We start from the raw sequence: 17943 nt of genomic DNA, 5'->3' as shown, positions 1-17943 counted from the left end.
AGGGATGGGGAACTGTGAGTAACCTCCATGATTCCAAATTGATGCCCTGATTATAAGGGTGCTGGTGAATAAAATGATCTTACTTCTCTAAAATTTCTCCAAAATTTCTCCTAAGATGTGTCCTGCAGCACAGGTTCATAGAAAGCAGGAAAAAGCTATATTTTTAAATTATTTAATATTATCTGTATTTATATACCCTGAGGTTTAACAGTCCTGCATTAATTATTTTACTCTTTTCCCCATAGGTCTTTCAGGGACGAAGACTTTAATATACAGCACAAAAAAATAAGGGATGGATCATGTCATTATCTGTCTGAAGCCTGTGAATGGAGCTTTTTCTTGTTCACCTTTGGTGAACAAAGGCTCAGTTATGCAGTCTGTATTTAGACAGTATTCCTTTCTTGTAACATTAACAGCTGAAATTCTTCTGAAGAAGACATAAAAATTAATGCTTGTAAGGCAGAAGGTCTACAATGCTCCCTAAGATTTGTGTAAAGGAAAGTATACTTTACCCCAGCAGTTCGAAGGAAATACAGAAGTGATTACGAAAGTAGAAGTATTCCTTCATGTGGATGATATTGTGAGTGTCATCTTTGTCCTTCTTCAGGAGAGCATCAAGGATCTTCACTTCTACCAAAGCCTGGCTGTGAAATCTGAAATATCACATGACATAGAAATGATAACATTAACTTAGTCAAGCATTTGTAGAAATACAAATGCTACGAACACTATGATCTTTCTGTAAACTCCACATGTCAGACAATGATTAAAAATTTACCATTCACCCGTTAACTGCTGTAACTTTGATTCATTGTGCTGGTTTCCTTGTCTAAATATACTGGCCTTACATAACATTTAAGAGTAGTTATTTTTGACTTGTCTGAAAAAATGTTCTAATGAAAAAGTTTCAAATTAGCATCCAGAGTAAAATCCTAGTGCTTTCGAAGTCCATAGGAATGCTTCCATTTACTTGAACAAGGCCATATTTCACGCCTATCACAGTAAGATAGTTTTGAAGAGCACCCTTACATTTAGTGTTCACTGATGGTGAAAACTAAACAGCTAAAACTCTGATGCTTCATTCCCATTTGCTTCATTGACTCTGGTTCAAGCTGGACTCAACTGAAAATTTGTAACCAATCACATAATAAGAAGAGCTTGTTTAGGACCATAGTGTAGAACATTTTGTGTTAAAATGAGTGATTGGAGCATCCCAGCATATTCCTGTGGGTTTTGAGTCCTGGGGGAAACGTAGGCTCTCAGCTCTCAGTCATGCAGGGCTGATCTGATGTAGAGGGGGTTTCATTTTGCCTTGTTCACATTATCCCAGATTGTCACAGCCTATATAACAAAGAGTTGAATATACTCGTTTAAAGTCAGCAGATGTCTCACCTTTTCTTATTCCTTATTATCTTCAATGCCACTAATTCATTGGTTTTATGATCCAAGCATTTAGCCACCTGCCCAAATGACCCTTTCCCAATGACCTCCAACACTTCATATCGATATGCAATATGGTCATGTAAAACCTTCAAAAGAAAACAAACAGTTCAGGTTCAAATATTATTACAAAGATCAGGCTTTAAAGTAGTTCATGTTAAGCCTATGTTAAACAAGAGTGACAGAGAAAATACCAAGTGCATGCTTTATTAATCTACCTACCTTGAATCAATCCCAAGTTAGATGCAAAGTGGGCCTCTCTTTAGGATTCTCTTCTAAGCTTTAAAGTGATTGGTACTGATGTTTTCACTATGTGAATATCTTCTAGAAGCAACATTTATCTCACATATATCACTTAAGAGTTGGCATACAGTCACTACAAACTTATCCATCTGAAAATGAATACCATACTTTTTCCACTTACCTTTAAGTAGGAACCATGCTCATCATCATAACAATTATTATTCTGGGTTTCTGGCAAACCTTCAATCTTTTTAGCTTCCAGCCCAAGAAACCATAGCTCCGTGTAATTGAGAATTTCCTTTTGCTCATAGACTGTTAAATGGTTTCTAAAATATTTCAAGGCTTCTAAATCAGAAAACAAGAATGTAAAACCAACAATCAATAAAATGTTGAAACCTGGTGGCAAATTGCTTTCACCATGGAATACTTTACAGTACAGCATGCCACTGAGCAGGAGGTTGAGTAGGTGACTGTTAGAGGTCCCTTCTGAACAACATTTCTATGATTCTACAATGTTGACATTTTGCACAAATTTATGTTTCTTTTTTTTATTTTTATTACTTACAGTATTATGTCCAAAGCAGTCAAAGCAGCAAAGCATTCATCATCTGTCAGCAAGAGCTCAGGTAAAAATTATTTGATTCTGAGCAAAGTTATCTACCTAGGTATTTTTGAAAATCCTGTATGTTGCCTATCTGCTTCAGGAAGCTTCATAGCATTCATTGGAAAAAAAAAAAAGGTTTTATTGGTTTGATCATCATATTTTAAGAAATGGCAGTAAGCTTTACTTAACCAAAGGGGTTTTTGTGATAGAAGACGTCAAGGAAGTTCAGATGCATCAGATTTGGAATCAAGTGAGGCCCAAATGTGCTGTTGCCCTAGTTCTGATTCTTTCTGCCTAGAAACATTTGAGCTACCCTCACACCTCCACTTGCATCGCTTAAATCTAGATAAATAATCAGACTGTAGCATTACAAAACATGTTCTTTAGGCGTGCATGTGGGTGTTTCGTTAAACACTGGCAGATCTTAATCCACTAATGCAGGAATGCTATATCATTTCAAATCAAAAAGTCACTACTTTTTTTTTTAATTTATTATTATTCCTAGACTCCTTCTAAAAGCAGATAAACTCTGTCAGAACTTTCTAGATCTGAGAACTCCCAAAATGCAATTTAGCCCACAGAGAGAAAATGTGTCACAGCTACAAGCAAGTGGGAAAAGTGTTTGATCATTGTAACAAAATAGTGCTGTCACCTACATGTTCTGTCATAAACCTTAGACAAATCTACATTATTTTGTATAATGCATACTTCTCTCATTTATATATTTCTGTTAGTCTATTCATTCTCCTATTGTGTACATCCCAAAGTAGGATTTTTGGAAATCCCTGAAACCATCCGTATACCTGTCCTCCAAATAGTTTGTTCAGTATTTCAGTGACCATTTAGCATGGGGCCTTTGGTCACTGAGTGTCCTGACTACATGTACTCTTTATCAATGCAGGCAGCCTGTCACCTCAGTTCTGTTATATTCTACCTGAAGCTGTCATAGGCAGTTTGACAGTGATGGTGGTGCTTTCCAGTTCTGATGGCTTTGTCTGGGCTCTGGTATCACTTTCAGGAAGACTGTCTGGAAGGTTAAATTGGGAAAAATTTCCTTGCGTTCCATTTTCCTGCCAAGCAAAAAAAACCCCAAACAAACAAAAAGGTGAATTTTGTTTGATCTGTAATTATAGAAATATATACAAAACCAGATTTAAAAATTCTACATTCCCAAAGACAAAGCTGCAAGCTATCTATTTTGTGTTTGTTCAGTGATCTTTATGTCAATTTTGTGCTGCAAGAGAACAAGCATGTTTGGGGACTAGAACACCCTACTTACCCAGACAGCCAATTTTGCCAATATCACTAGAAGTTACTGGACCACATAAAGGGAAATCTCTAAATAAGAGAAGGAAGCTCATCTTCCAGGTTCATTTAATACATGGGCTCTCACTTTTTGTAAGTTTTACAAATTGCTATGGCTTGATTAAGTTGCAGTAGCACACATGCTAGTACAGAGAGCAGGAAAGAGAGTATAATAGGCATTATCAACCTCAGATTTCTATGTGGACACATCTGCTGGAGAGTTGTGCTAGAATTCTTGAGATTGCTTCTGCAACTCACAGGACTGAATCCACCCTGCCCATGGCAGGGAGGTTGGAACTAGATGATCTTAAGGTCCATTCTAACCTTAACCATTCAATGACTTTATGAACTGCAGGAACACCAGCTTGGGTCTGCACACATACACATGTATAACAGAAACACCAAGACTGGTATGAATGTGTGGGTTCAGAAGCACTAGAAGGAAGACATTGAAGAAGAAGGGATATACACATATCACCTATACCAGCAGATGACCAGGATCACAGCACATGAAGATTCTCAGGGTTTCCAGAATGGGAAAACAAAGCATGGACTGCAGAATCAAGTCACAAAGAGATGATGAAGGGATGGAAACAAAAGAGCACCAGATACGGAGACAGGAGACTGTACTCTAAGATAATGATGTAACGTTTGGTGTCCCAGGCCATGTGCTCCTCAATCCCTTCATTGAGGGGGAAAAAGACTCAGCAGAGATGACACATCCAGTGGATCTGGCAGAAGCTACAGAGAGGGCTATGGCTTCTATGAACATAAGATGAGGAACAAGAACTGCTGAGGAGAAATAGAATCTATTTGAGGAACTAGGGCAAGATTGTCTGCAAAGAGACAGGTTTGAATTAGGTACAGCAGGGAAGAGTCATCATAACTTAAAGGCCTTGATATTGATGGGGTAGTTCAGTCACCCCAGTATTCACTGAAGTGGCAAAAGCATCTGGGGAGATTTCTGGACTGTTCTCAATGCAGGTGATTTGAGAGGCACCGCTAGACCTGTTACGCAAACATAAGCGACAACTGGTTGAGGATGTGAAGATCAAAGAAAAGGCAGCTTTGAAGGCAGTGACCATGTGAGTATGGGGTTTAAAATCCTCAGAGAAAAGAGACAAGTGGAATTACAAGCCATTTTCTCCAGGAAAGCACTTTTTGGCTTGTTCAGGGACCTTCTCATCATAAACCCACGGAAGACTGCCCTGGAGGGCAAAGGAAATCAGGAGAGCTCATTGTTCTTCAAAATCAATTTCCTAAAAGCATACGCATCGTCCATTCTATTGGTCTATGAGAAACTGAACATGAGCCAGCTTCAGTGTGCCCTCGCAGTCCAAAAACCAACCGCATCCTGGACTGCATCAAAAGGAGCATGACCAGCATGTTGAAGGAGGTGATCCTGCCCCTCTACTGTGCTCTTGTCACATCCCACTTGAAGCACTGTGTGCAGTTCTGGTGTCCTCAACAAAAGAAGGACATGGAACTGTGGGAGCAAGTCCAGAGGAGGGCCTGTGACACTGTCTCCCACTGTATGCTTGAAGCCCAAACAGTGAGATATGAACTGGACAAGTGAGTGGAAAATTGGCTGGTCAGGTTCCAACAACTGGTTAGTGGCAATTGGTTACCAGTGACAACCCTCAGGGATCAATACTAATGCCAGAACATTTTAGTGTCTTTATTAATGGCCTGGACAATAGATTGAGTTCACCCCAAGTCTGCAGACCATAGCAGGGCTGCTGCCCAAAGGGATGTCAGTGGGGCTACAGGTATCTTCTAAAGCTGAACAAAGACAAATTCTAAGTCCTCCACCTGGAACAGAATATACCCATAGAGCAGGTCAGGCTGAGGGACAACAGAAAGGATCCAGCTTTGCAGGAACGCGGGTCTGACAACAGCCTGAACGTGAGGTAGCAGCACGCCCTTGTAGCAAAGAAGGCCAAACACATCCTGGCTGCTGTTAGCAAGAGGATAGCCAGAGATCTCCACATCTATTCAGCATTTGTGAGACCACGCTGAGAGTACTGCGTCTAGTTTGGGGTTTGCCAGCACAAGAAAGACATTAACCAACTGGAGCGAATTCCGGGGAGAGGTCGCACTGGTTAGGAGCCTGAACATATGATATTCAAGAAAGGGCTGCAGGAAATTTGTTTGCTCAGCCTGCTGAAAAGGAAGCTTCAGGAGTGGCGTTACTGCTGTCCAGTCACTTGACAGGATGGTATAGGGAAAGCAAAGCCAGACTCTTCTCAGAGGTGCATGGTTCTAGGAAAAGATGGGTACGTGTCTAATAGACACAAGTTACAGCACAGGAAATGCTGATTAGATATTAGGAAAAAGATTTTTTTACCATTAAAGTAGTTCTCTATTGCAACAGGTTGCCCTGAGAAACTGTAGACTCTCCAGCCTTTGAGATACTCAGAACCAGGCCCTAAGCAACCTGCTCCAAGTTTGTTCTGCTTGTAGTGGGAGGCTGGGCTAGATGTCTTTCAGATGACCCTTCCAACCTAAATGCTTCCTTAATTTATTTATAATTTCTCATCCTTTGAGAAAGGCCTGATGACTCACAAGACTGGGGAAGAATGGAGACACAAAAGGTCAGTCTCAGTGTCAGGAGGGTACAAAAGCCATATTCAAATAACCAGCACATGGCTGCCAAGACAAGAAGAATCCAGGCGATGTGATATGAACTAACCAGTCGGAAATATCTGGAGATATATACAGCAGTGCTGGTAAGTAATCCATCTGATTGTTTACAGCTTTTCCTTTTGTTTTCTCTTTAAGGCTGGAAACAGAAACTGATGCAAATGCTGACACTACATTATTTCTCTCTTCCCACACACAAACACACTTGTGACACTCTCTTAGCTGTACTTAGAGAGAAGCTGATTTACCAGGCAAACACAAGATTTCTAAGAGCTTTACAACTCACCTGAATAGAGGAGAGGACATTCTGCAAGCTCTTATTTGTTATCTGAGGCAGGCTGTTTTCAAGGGGGAGAGGGTTTGCAGTGTCTGCAATCAAACCATGTTTTGCTTGACCTTCCAGATGCGGGAGGGAAAAAACACCACGACTGACTTTCTAAATAGAAAGCATATGTAAATATTACACAGAGATCTAAAAAGCAATCCTCTGTAATGCAGAGAGACTTAAATCCTTGGAAAATAGGTATGATTCACTTCTGACACCTAATGGCAAAGGGGAAAAGAGCAGGGACTCTCCTGCAGCTCTGCTGTACTAACGGGCAGAAGTTTGTCCAGGGAATCAGGCAGCCTGGCACATTTTAGGGCGTGAAAATTTCCCCACAAGGACACCTCCATTCAGCATCAAAGCAGGGACTGCTTCAGCTGGAAAAGGCAGTTGGTCTTGGAAACTAAAGAGCTCTTCCAGCAGAACTCCTCTGAGTGGGGAAAATAAAGCCTATGTAGGGTAATAAAAAGGAATGAGTTGTGAATGGCAAGGCAATGTCATTAGCTATTCCCAATGGTAGAAAAGAAACTGGGATTGGGCTGCTGCCAAACATCAGGAGTGGGGACAGTGGGAGAAGGTCTTCCCTGCACTTGTTTCTCAGTATTTCCTTCCCCCTCATTTCCCATGGAGTTTGCTTTGACTAGGCCCCTTTGTTGGTGAGGGAAAGGCAAGTTCTGTGCAAAATTTACTGAAAAATAAAGGCTTATACTAATTTGAAAACTCCAGGATTTTTAGTCCTTCCTTTAGACTTCTATTTGTTATTTGCAAGACATTTCTTCATTCTTTAAATTCTTTTCATTCATTCTTTAAAGTCAGTCATTTAAAGATGTTGTCTTATGAATGTTAGAACCTCTAATAATCTTTGCTATCTAAGTGAGAGAAATCACAATCTCAGCAGCAGAGAAAATTTTTGTGGTAGACTATTTCTTTGTACAATGTTAAAAAAAAAGTTGAAATGGATCTGAAACTGATCAACCATGCATCATCAAAGGCAGAACAAGGACTAGAGAGTTAAGGCTACAACACATACAAGTCTGTAACATTTTCGCCATCAGGGAAGGGTAGAAACATATTTGTCAAGATTTTGACAACAACAAAGAGGTTTGATACCTCATCGAAAAGCAAAGAAACAAAGCTCTCAATCCAACCAACTTCAGTGAATAAATTTTATTTCCCAATACTATGGAAAAGTCTTTAAAACCTTAGAACTTAGTCCAGTGGACTTTCGATGAAACCTTCAAGAAACAGGGGTGATTAGACATAAGTAATGTCTTAAATGCTACTGAACAGCTAGCAAACCCGAAGTACAGGTATTAGGGATAGGAAGTCGTACAGCTACAGGGGAAAAGGAAGAGACCAGGGAATAAAGGATTTACCTCTGCTCAGATTCATTTATTATAGGGGTCCCCTAGAAAACAAGCCTTCAGATACTTTTAAAGTCAGTTGAAGAGTCACATACCTGGTGGAAGACTCTATTTGATCCCAGATGATCTCTCTCTTGAACAGTCAGCTGAGGCTGAGAAAATGCATCCACATGGGAAGACTGCAAACATGAAATGATGCTTTAATAAAAATGGTACTGGAAAACAAAAATAATCCTGAAATCTCTGTATGGTTTTTATGTTCCTTTTCTTTGTGGCAATGTCTGTACCAATACAGTATATGAGAGAGGACCACAAAAGCTACTGAAAACAGGCTATGGTCTAGCAATTCCTCTCCCAGTCAAACAGCTGTTTTGTGGGCAGGTGCAGAGACAGTTTGCTTTGCCCATTATGCCTCCCAGCATGCTTCATATGCCCATGTGGTCAGTGGAGGGGAAGGGGGGGGGCTTTTGCCATCTCTAAATACGTGCTCAAAAGCCAACAGTGGGCCTGCTTGGAAGGACAGCTTTAAACTGCCTCACAAGGTAGATTGTGTGTCCATCCATTGTTAAGAGCAGCACTAAGCTGATTCAACTTGTGGTACAGATTTAATGAAAACACAGCTATGTTGAAATTTACTGAGATACAGAAAAAAAAACATTGGTTCCAATGGACAGGTAATATTAGCAATAAATACAAAGAAGAAAAAAAGAAACATGAAAAGTGCTAAACAGCTCATCATTTTTAAGATTTTGGTGGTGGTTTCAGCAGGTTTTTCATAAAGATTAACATGATAAGGTAGCACTTTCTGCCCAATAACAGACTATAGTGAACTGCAGAAATCTGTAGATACTGAGAACTCTGTGGCTATCACAGCTTGGAGCTCTGCTCTCTAGACAGAAGTGAACCCCACTGGGTTTAGTCAAAAGTGTTCCCTTGTACCTGGGGTTTGAAATACAATGTCATTCCACTCACAGTCAGAAAATCATCTTTCTCCAAGTAGACACATGAGATCCATTACAGAAGTTCAGAAGCTGCAGAACAGCAATATTTTCTCTAGGGGCAGAGGAACTTGAAGCAAGGAATTTTGGTTTCCAAATAACAAATCTGCAGCAAAAATTATCCTACAGATGTGAGGTGCAGATTAAAAACTCTTAAATAAAGCAGCATGGTATTCTTCTTCATCTGTTTTACAGCCAGGGCTTCCATGGCCTGTATTGGGCACATTACCTGATGATGTCTTTGCTTTTTTGCAATGACTTTTAGTCTATCCAGTGCCAGTATCGGTGTCAGGGGATCACTTTTTAAAAGCCTCTGTCATGGACTTACAGTTAGTCCACTTGAAAATATGCCTACATATTGGAGGAGTATGCTTAATGTATTTTGTACTGGCCAGTGCCATAAAACGTCTGCCATGGTGCAGCCTAGCCACACTGAAATTGCCTCTGACTGAGCCTGAAAGCAGAAGGGACAATTCAGATTCCAATGCTGCATGTGTGCCAATAAACTTACAGGACCTCTAGTGGGTGAGGGATGCTTATGTACAAACCGATCCATACATGTACAGTGATTTCAATATATGCAGAACACATCAGCATTGCTACAAATGTGCACATCAAGCTGAAGATATGTACAATGGCTCTGACACATCCTGCTCTGTTAACATGGAATAGCTGCTCAGAGAGGCTATGGGCTCTCTATCCTTGGAGATGAGGTTAGATTAGAGACCTCTAGAAGATACATCCTAAGAAAATATGGAGAGAAAACTCTATGTACAAATCTATCTGATCACATGAAGGAAATGCTGCCCTTTGACATGCAGGTTCAACTGTCTCACCATCAGTCATGAAGACTCCACTAAAGCTAGGCAGACCAACTAGAAACTAGTGCAGTTAGTGTCCATGACAGGTATTTTTGTTTTCATTTGAAAAGTTGTGAGGAAAAAAAAAAACATAATAAAATAATATAATAAAAATAAGTCATTCTGCAAGCTTAAACAGTAAACTTCAGATACAGAACAAGTTGAAAGCAACAGCTCTGGGTTTAGCCTTATGTTAATCGGTACAGCTTGCAAGGAAAGATCATGGATATCTGTGGAGCAGAGGAGAATATTAGGAAAGGGAAAGGTACTAAGACCTGTCTTTGCAGGACAGAATGCTGGAACAGGCTGCCCAGGGAGGTTGTGGAGTCTCCTTTCCTGGAGACATTCAAAACTCGCCTGGACACATTCCTGTGTAACATTATCTAGGTGTTCCTGCTCCGGCAGGGGGATTGGACTAGATGATCTTTTGAGGTCCCTTCCAATCTCTAGCATACTGTGATACTGTGTGTGTGACATAGTAATTCCCATCTTTAAAATGGGAGATCCGATGGCAGGGGGTAAGGAATTATGTGTTGTAAATCCAATGCATTCCCAGAGCCACCACAACAAATGCCCCCGGAAGAGAACCACTGGACTACTGCATTCCTACATATGGCTTTCCTAGAGCACGATATACTTCACCCAGTGCACCAAATATACTTGTGGTTTGGCTATCCTTCAATGTGAATTTGCATAGATGATCTATGGAAAGCCCAGTGACGGAGGATTTTCACAGACAAACACTTCACATGCAAACTACATATCCTGAATTTGAAGAAAGAATCATATTTGTTATGAAAGGTGAGTGTGGGATACACATTCATAACTATACTAACTATATCAACTCAGCTCTTAATAAGACTATTAATTTTAGTGCATGGTATGCTTTTTCCCACTCTGTTCTCAGCTATCTTGATTTTTCAGTTTTGGGAGATCATGAAAACAATACACACCATTTAAAGACGGTTTCTTAACCACTTTGTGCTCTTCTAACTACAAGTCAATATAAAGCCAGGATTTTAGAAAGTAGCAGTTATCACTTTAGAAAGTAGCAGAAACCGTGGACTTCACAGACCTGTACAGGCTGCAGTCTTCACTCCAAAATGGCATTTTATTTCTCAGCAATACTTTTGAATAGATATGCAGTGATGCCTACATGACTGAATATCAACTTCAAAATATATTGTGTATACAGGCAGAGCATGAACAATTCACAGGCTGAGTGAGCTCCAACATTTGGTGCCAGAGTTTGGAATCCATTTCACTGGGGAAAGATTAACAAGATATACTGAGACAGACATTTCTCCTTTTACAGTGCAAAAATATCTGTCCATCAGGCCGTAGTTGTGCCTTTTTTTTAATATCATGGAAATCTGTGATTTTTTGTCTCTCCAAACCCACTTACTAAGGGTTTATAGTTCTGCAGTGCTCTTTGGGAAATTTATTCAAAACACTTTAAAAACAGTTAACTGATCAAGTCTCCTAACATTCCCCCAAATAAATGAATGCCATAATATTTTATCCATGGAAAAACTGATCTGTGCTTATAGTAGTCCTGCTGGTGGCTGAGCAGGTGGGTTGACCAGTTAGTCCACACAGTGACTTATTCAATGGTCTTGATTCACATGACCCACCCGCTGCTGCTCTACCATAATCCTGTACGTCTAAGATGGGATCTACAGTTGAGCTGTTATGACTGTTTAACTCTTGTAGATGCACTTTGAATTGAAACTGCATCAACTGTTACTATCCCAGTGCATTTCGCTCCTGGCTGTCCTACTCCTATAGCATTCAACCTGTCCTGCAGCTGCAATATTGCACTTCAATACCAAGCTCTCATCTACTATTCCAGCCCTTCAAATCATGTATTACCTTGCTAATTCTAACTATCACTCAAGAAATAGAATGATGTCCTTATTTACTACCTAGTCTGCAGTCATAAGGAGTTTTACAGCCGAGCATACAGCATTCTGCAAAATCAGAAACTGTGACACATTTTCGTAATTCCCAAAATGCTAGCCAATTTTTTCAGTACCCACTTGACCACAGAAATTAGAAATGCATTAAAATTTTATAAATTATCAAATGCACAACTATGTAAAATACAGACTTCATTGTCTCCTCATCTCCTCTGCATTCTCTTTGTATTCAAAACTGAATCAAGCCTATAGAATACAGAGAATGCAATGTAGGTGTTAGATCGTGCAATATATTAAAAAGCCATACGAAATGCATTCTCACACACTCAAAATACAGAAGGAACATAAACACTTTCCCCACCTTGTCAACTATTTCTGTCAGCATAACTGCAAGAGCCGTTAACTGCAGGATAGATGTTGTTTATTCCGTTCGGTGAATGCATTTCAGGAAGCCCACCTTCATCTAGTCAGAGCATAGCAAGATCAGTTTCATACAGTACCCTGATCAGAGAAAAATGGATAGTGCTTCTGCTTGGCTTCAGATTTAAATTTTTATCCCGGAAATATGCCAGTGACTATTAGCTGCTCTAGTATTCTTTTGGTGGCCATCTGTTCCCTTCTCAGCCTCCTTCTAGCCAAATATAATTTTCCATATTTATCATGGCAAGTCAGTAATAAGAAAGACAAATATAACAGGATTGGCTGTTCTCCTTGCCGTCTCAGTCTGTTCTTTCTCACTGAGCTCATGTGCTTGTGAAACCAAAAAACACTTGAACTTGTATCTTCAAAATTTGTCGCAGCAACCTTGCTATACAGTGAGCAAAATCTATTCAAGACAGCCAGCCTGGGAAACGAAATTAATACCTCAAGAGTTTATTTCTCATTGGTTATTATGTGTTGTTTACTGAGGACCAAATTATGGCACCTTGGTCTGTGGTTCTTGTTGGCATCAGTGCAGAGCTGCTCTGCCCTGTGAGATAAACAGGCTCTCATTTTGGTGTAGATACTGAGACAAAGCGTAGCTGCCGTCCTGTCTTTCCTGTTCCTCTTAAGGGTGTTGTATGTGTGATGGAGCACTGATGGAGGCATCCCTAAACCCCCCACTATCTTAGGGGAGTATTTAAACCCAAAAATACAATTTGCTCTCCTCCTTCATACAGCCAAGGAATGGCATGTTCCCTGCTGGTCTTAAATCTGTCGACAGCCAGAATAGTCCTACTTTCACTCAGAAACCAGGGTTTCCAAAGGAGTACATTCTCGCCCACAGATGCTGTTCTAGAAGGCTGCCACTTTTACTGATGTGCCTCGAATGAGCACCACTTTTCACAGTGTAGTCAAAGGACAAACAGCTATTCTTTCATATTCATGGTGCTCCAGCAATGCCCTTGCCTAATATAATTGCTGAGGTGCACCTATTAGAAGGCACATCGCTCCCACTTCCATCACTCCCACTTTTCCATCCTTCCAGGCTTTGTCGGCAACTCTCTTGTATCGGTATTAGTGCTCCCATACAAGAGAAACTTCTCATTCACTGGCCAAAACACCAGAGTGTCACACCATCAGGGCAGGTTTAGCCCTGGCAATGTGTGGAGATGCCATGTGCTGGAACACAAATTAAACAGTACAAACACACATCAATTCTATTGAAGTTAAACCACTCCCACACAAACATATACAGACAAACCATCATGTGTGAGCACATACAGCTAGTTACACTCAACTCTTCTCTCCCGCAGGTATATTAAGCATTTCTGAGCGATTTTCACCAAAGTTCACAGGAAGGGAATTAATTAATGTAGTGTGTGGCATATATTCTGTGAAAATATAGGTCTGTGATACTAGAAATTCTCAGTGCAGTCCCCTGTTGAGATCACATTTATGTACTACATAGATGAAGCACCACCACAATCACTGCTGGTGCTCGCTAATAACACTCAGTGCTCATCTTTACCAGCCAGCTGTGCCAGGTATATGAGGTGGGGTATGTAGCAGAAAGCGGCACACTGCATTCCCTTGGCTTGTTGCAGTGCAGAGATTCTTTTAATTAGAAGATTTGTAATACGCCTTTACACAGGTTTTGACTCTGTTGAAAAACTGTTAGCATTCTCAGGATAGTCTACATAGAAAGGAGTGAAGGACAAATCTGAAGGACTGAACTATGCCCCATTAAGAATAATGCCCTGTACTTTATTTTATTTGATTTGTTTCCGTTCTTTGTAATGCTTTCTATTCTCATTTAATTTTATTACTTTCTTGTAAGAACATTCAAATTTGCTGTGTTATGTCATGCAGGAATAAAAATCATCTTCAGGGTGATTCTTTCCTCATACCTGAAGAGGACCAACTCATTTTTGACAACACAAGAAACTGTATAAAGTTTTCTCCTGCATTTCTCAGCAGTACTTTCAAAGCAAGAGAAATCTCTCAGGATTATTACTAAGCTTCAGTCATGGTACACTGAAATAAAAAGCAGTGCATAAAATGTTTCAGCTATAAATTACAAAAAGGTTGTGTTGAGTTTGACGAAAATATTTCTGGACTTTGTAACTATATTTCTTTTTAATACCTGTTTCTGAAATATATTTAATTAAAGGAGCTAAATCCAAAGGCAGATAAATTCTTCAAGGGTGCAATCACTAGCTGTGATCACACAGACAAAGCCTTAACTACAAATCTGTTAAGTTTGCCAACATCTCTGTGAGGTAGAATAGTATTAGGCGTAAAGGAAATTGAAGTACTTCTCCTGTAAAGGATCAGGCATTCTGCAGTGAGTAGACGTTTTGTTTCATCTTAGCCTGAATATTCAAGGTAAATGAATTTCCCTGTGAAAGTATTCCTGTTTTTTTATTGGCTTGGCTTGAGAACAAGCCTATGCATATAATGTAGACTAGCTATCCCAAATTTTTACATCCCTAAAATTAGACTAATTCTGCTCTTTGTGCTGTTTACTGAGCTCCTCCTGCACTTCAGCACTCCTGATCTGAGCAAGGATAAAAGATACAGAAGAACAATGAACTGAACACTGTCTCCAGCCCTATGCTGTGGCATATGTACAGGCTTGGCCAGTGGCATGGAGAAAGTCAAATGCTGCCACTGCAGGCTGAAGCAGGGAAGGTGCCTAAAATCCCTAAAGTATAATGTGAGTGGAATTGCCAGAAAATGTCTTACGTCGCTCCTGCTCTATTTGCTGTAATAAAGCATACGAGCTATGTCAATAAGACTGCTGCAAAACCAATGCAAAGGGAATGGCTGATTTAAAGTTTTGCATACATTTGTTTGGGCAAAGATTCTATCAGGTGAACCAATTGTTTCAAGTCTATGGGAAGTGGAAAAGCCAATTACATAGTTTCTGTGACTATGACACAGAAAAGAAATGCGTCTTCTTTTGTGTGTGTCTTCCACAGAAGAGTGCAAAAGCTTGGGAAATGATAAAGTCAAGTTTCTGACATTGGAATTACTTGCTAGGATATTGGCTCTTTAAAGCTTATTAACAATTCCTACCATGGATCTGCTCTTTTTCGTAGCAAATAACAAAAAAAAAAGCCACAACCACCCAAATTTAATAATGCTGTTCAGTTCTAAAAGAGATCAAAAGCTAGAAATACAAATGCAATTTTACATAAGAGGAAATGAAGGCATTATATAGCTAAGGGTGTAATTATTACAAACTTGAGAGATAATTCCTAGTGTCTGAGCAAAGGTCCACAACTGAATTCAAACAGAATTTGAGTACATGGGGATTTTCCAAACAGTTCTTTGATTGTACAAAGCCACCGGGACCCTAGCAACATCATCACTTCTAGGAAACTGACTAGGCAAACAAAAGGACAGCCTAGAAATCAGTGCTCAAACAGTTTTTTCTAAAGCATCAATCTGTTCTTAGGACTATTCCAAGAACAGAAAATACGGTTACTCCTGGACTCACAAACTAAAGAGGAATCACTTGAGAAGCAGGAATCGGACCATGACCAGATAAGCTGATTTAAATTGAGTGGGGGGGCACAGATGAAACACAGCTCTAGATATGTTGAAAAGTCATAGGCAAAACAAAAATGATAAGCAAATTAGATCATTATCATGACAAAAAAGAACCTTTTAGCTTTCCTGTCAAGCCCTGAAAGCATGCAAGTTCTTCCTTTCAAGAAAGAGCTCCAGCTGTTTCTACCAGTCTTGGGAAATGCTTGTTTCACCTCTGTGAATGACTGGGAGTGGAAGCTGGAGAAGTTAGTCCAGAAGAATCAAGGTGTCTCAGTCATTGTATAGTTCAGAACCACACTTACTAAATACCTTCTCAAATATTACTGACATCAGACATTCACATATTCATTCAGATATAGTGACCTCTTGGGGAAGAAAACCAGGGGCATCTTTTCACAACTATATTACCTCAGAGGGGTTATTCTAATGTAAAATTAATAGCACCTCAAATCGATTTTCCTGTAGAAGGTCAGTTTAAACAGAACAACCCAATGTTAGTTTTAAAGTGAGAAACACACGTTTTTAAAAAGGCAGAACTTTTGATTTCAGATTAATACAACTTACTGGGATTTCTATATAAAAAATAGGCCTACAATATATACATATTCTACAATATACATACAATATACAATCTACATAGTCTACAATATACGTATATTTTTAATAAACTAAAAATCCTCTCATGTAAACCTAAAGGTCAATCTGAAATCTTTTGCAGAACCCTAGGTGCTCTGAGATTCTACAAACTAATTTTGCTTACCATTTATGCAAAAACCTACAAGACACTCCTGTGTTTAACTTTGTAGCATTAATAATGTTAATGCATTCATTAAAAATTGTCATCTTAATTCCACTTCAACAAATTTAGATAATGACTAGTCCAATATCATATGAAATTGATGGCAAATGGTAGAACTGATCAAACTGTCTTCCGTTTTCTAATAGTTATTTTCCATTCCTCACAACAGGTATGCCATAATCTAATACAAACATTTGTACATCAAACAAGAAAAACAAATGCCAAGCATTATTACCTTAGGCTGGATTCTCCTGTTTCTTCTCATTCGTAAACAAGAGTTATTGAAGAAGCTGAAATCACAGCATCTCTCACTGCTTCTTTCCTTCCCCATAACGACAAAGCTCCATGTTTTAAATCAGTCTCCATTAAATTGTTCTCCTTGTTGTTTAAACCTGCTGTTACTGTTCATCTAATCCAACCCAGCCACACAGGTGTGCCTCCATGAATAATACCATGGGCTGGTGGATGATTTTTATGGGGGAACTGGCTGGAATGAAATCACATGTTGTTTTACCACAGTTCCACAGCAACGACACAAACTAAATAATACCAAACTGAACTGTGAATAGTAGCATATCTGCTGATGTGCTGTGAAATCTTTGAGGACTTAGCACAAGCACAACATGTTCATCAATTAGGCTCAGCGTGATTGCAAAACTGTCCCTTGAGGCATCACAAGGTGCATCATTTGCTTTCCTTTTCTTTCTTTTTTTTTTTTTTTCCAAGACAGGACCTTAGCTTTAGGTCTATCGCTGTAAACAGAAACTGTCTCATTAATTAATTCAAAAGTAATTTAGAGTTTCACAGAGAATCCGAGGGGTGCCCCAAGCATTTTACTCGAAGCTTCCTCTTAGCCCTCAAAACTACTTGCAGTCTTGGAATTACTGTTTCTAGGTAGTCCTGTCTCTGCTTAAATTTTGATCTTCTATGTGGCCTGACAACCTTTTAGATACTCCTTCAGCAAAACAAATGTTTGCAGATGGAGCCAGCCTTAGCTTAGAATGTTAAGGGAATAGTCTTTAGTGATCTTTTATTCAGCACGCCGTAATCTATTTTTGCACTTCTGACAGACTCCATGGGGTATAACCAATACTCAGTCTCAATTCATTATTTTCTTCACTTTTCTTCTGAGAACAAAAAAGCAATTCATGATTCATAAAGAGCAGAAAAATGCAAACACACTCTTTGCCAAAGAGAAAGACTTAAAAAAGCAGAACAGCAACACCAGCTTTATGACAAAAAGGCCATAGTGGGTTTGGAATAACAACAAAAAAGAAATTTCCAAATCTGCCTTTTGGAAAAGACTGGAATTAATACACTCTCATTATTTATTTTTTTAATTGCTTTGTAAAATTGAAAAACAAAGGGGAGGGAATAAAAGACAATTGGATGACAGAATACAAATGCCAAAAAGTCAGAACACAAAACTGTTTTTTTAATTAAGAAAAACCAAAGCAATAACCAA

At 39.4% G+C, this 17943-nt stretch overlaps 1 protein-coding gene across 2 annotated transcripts in view; it reads right to left on the bottom strand.

Moving 5' to 3' along the window:
- The window catches only part of DYRK4 (dual specificity tyrosine phosphorylation regulated kinase 4), a 28762-nt gene extending 11830 nt beyond the window's left edge, over positions 1-16932 (bottom strand). The window contains exons 1-7 of one of the 2 annotated variants that reach the window (XM_061476447.1): positions 16714-16932; positions 8020-8103; positions 6522-6671; positions 3222-3357; positions 1865-2028; positions 1393-1529; positions 513-653 (exon numbers count right to left, since the gene is read on the bottom strand). In XM_061476447.1, coding sequence (XP_061332431.1) covers positions 513-653; positions 1393-1529; positions 1865-2028; positions 3222-3357; positions 6522-6671; positions 8020-8103; positions 16714-16809 — 908 coding nt within the window. In that variant the 5' untranslated portion in view covers positions 16810-16932. Of the gene's footprint in view, positions 1-512; positions 654-1392; positions 1530-1864; positions 2029-3221; positions 3358-6521; positions 6672-8019; positions 8104-12062; positions 12416-16713 lie in introns of those variants that run through there. The other variant, XM_061476448.1, reaches the window with a different exon arrangement.
- Between the last annotated feature and the right edge of the window lie 1011 nt (positions 16933-17943).

Source organism: Pezoporus flaviventris, unplaced genomic scaffold (assembly GCF_033815535.1).
Source record: "Pezoporus flaviventris isolate CSIRO_AGI_PZ_B2104156 unplaced genomic scaffold, CSIRO_AGI_Pfla_v1 ptg000096l, whole genome shotgun sequence".
NCBI classification, from domain to species: domain Eukaryota; kingdom Metazoa; phylum Chordata; class Aves; order Psittaciformes; family Psittacidae; genus Pezoporus; species Pezoporus flaviventris.
This window is presented reverse-complemented; position numbering and strand designations above follow the sequence as displayed.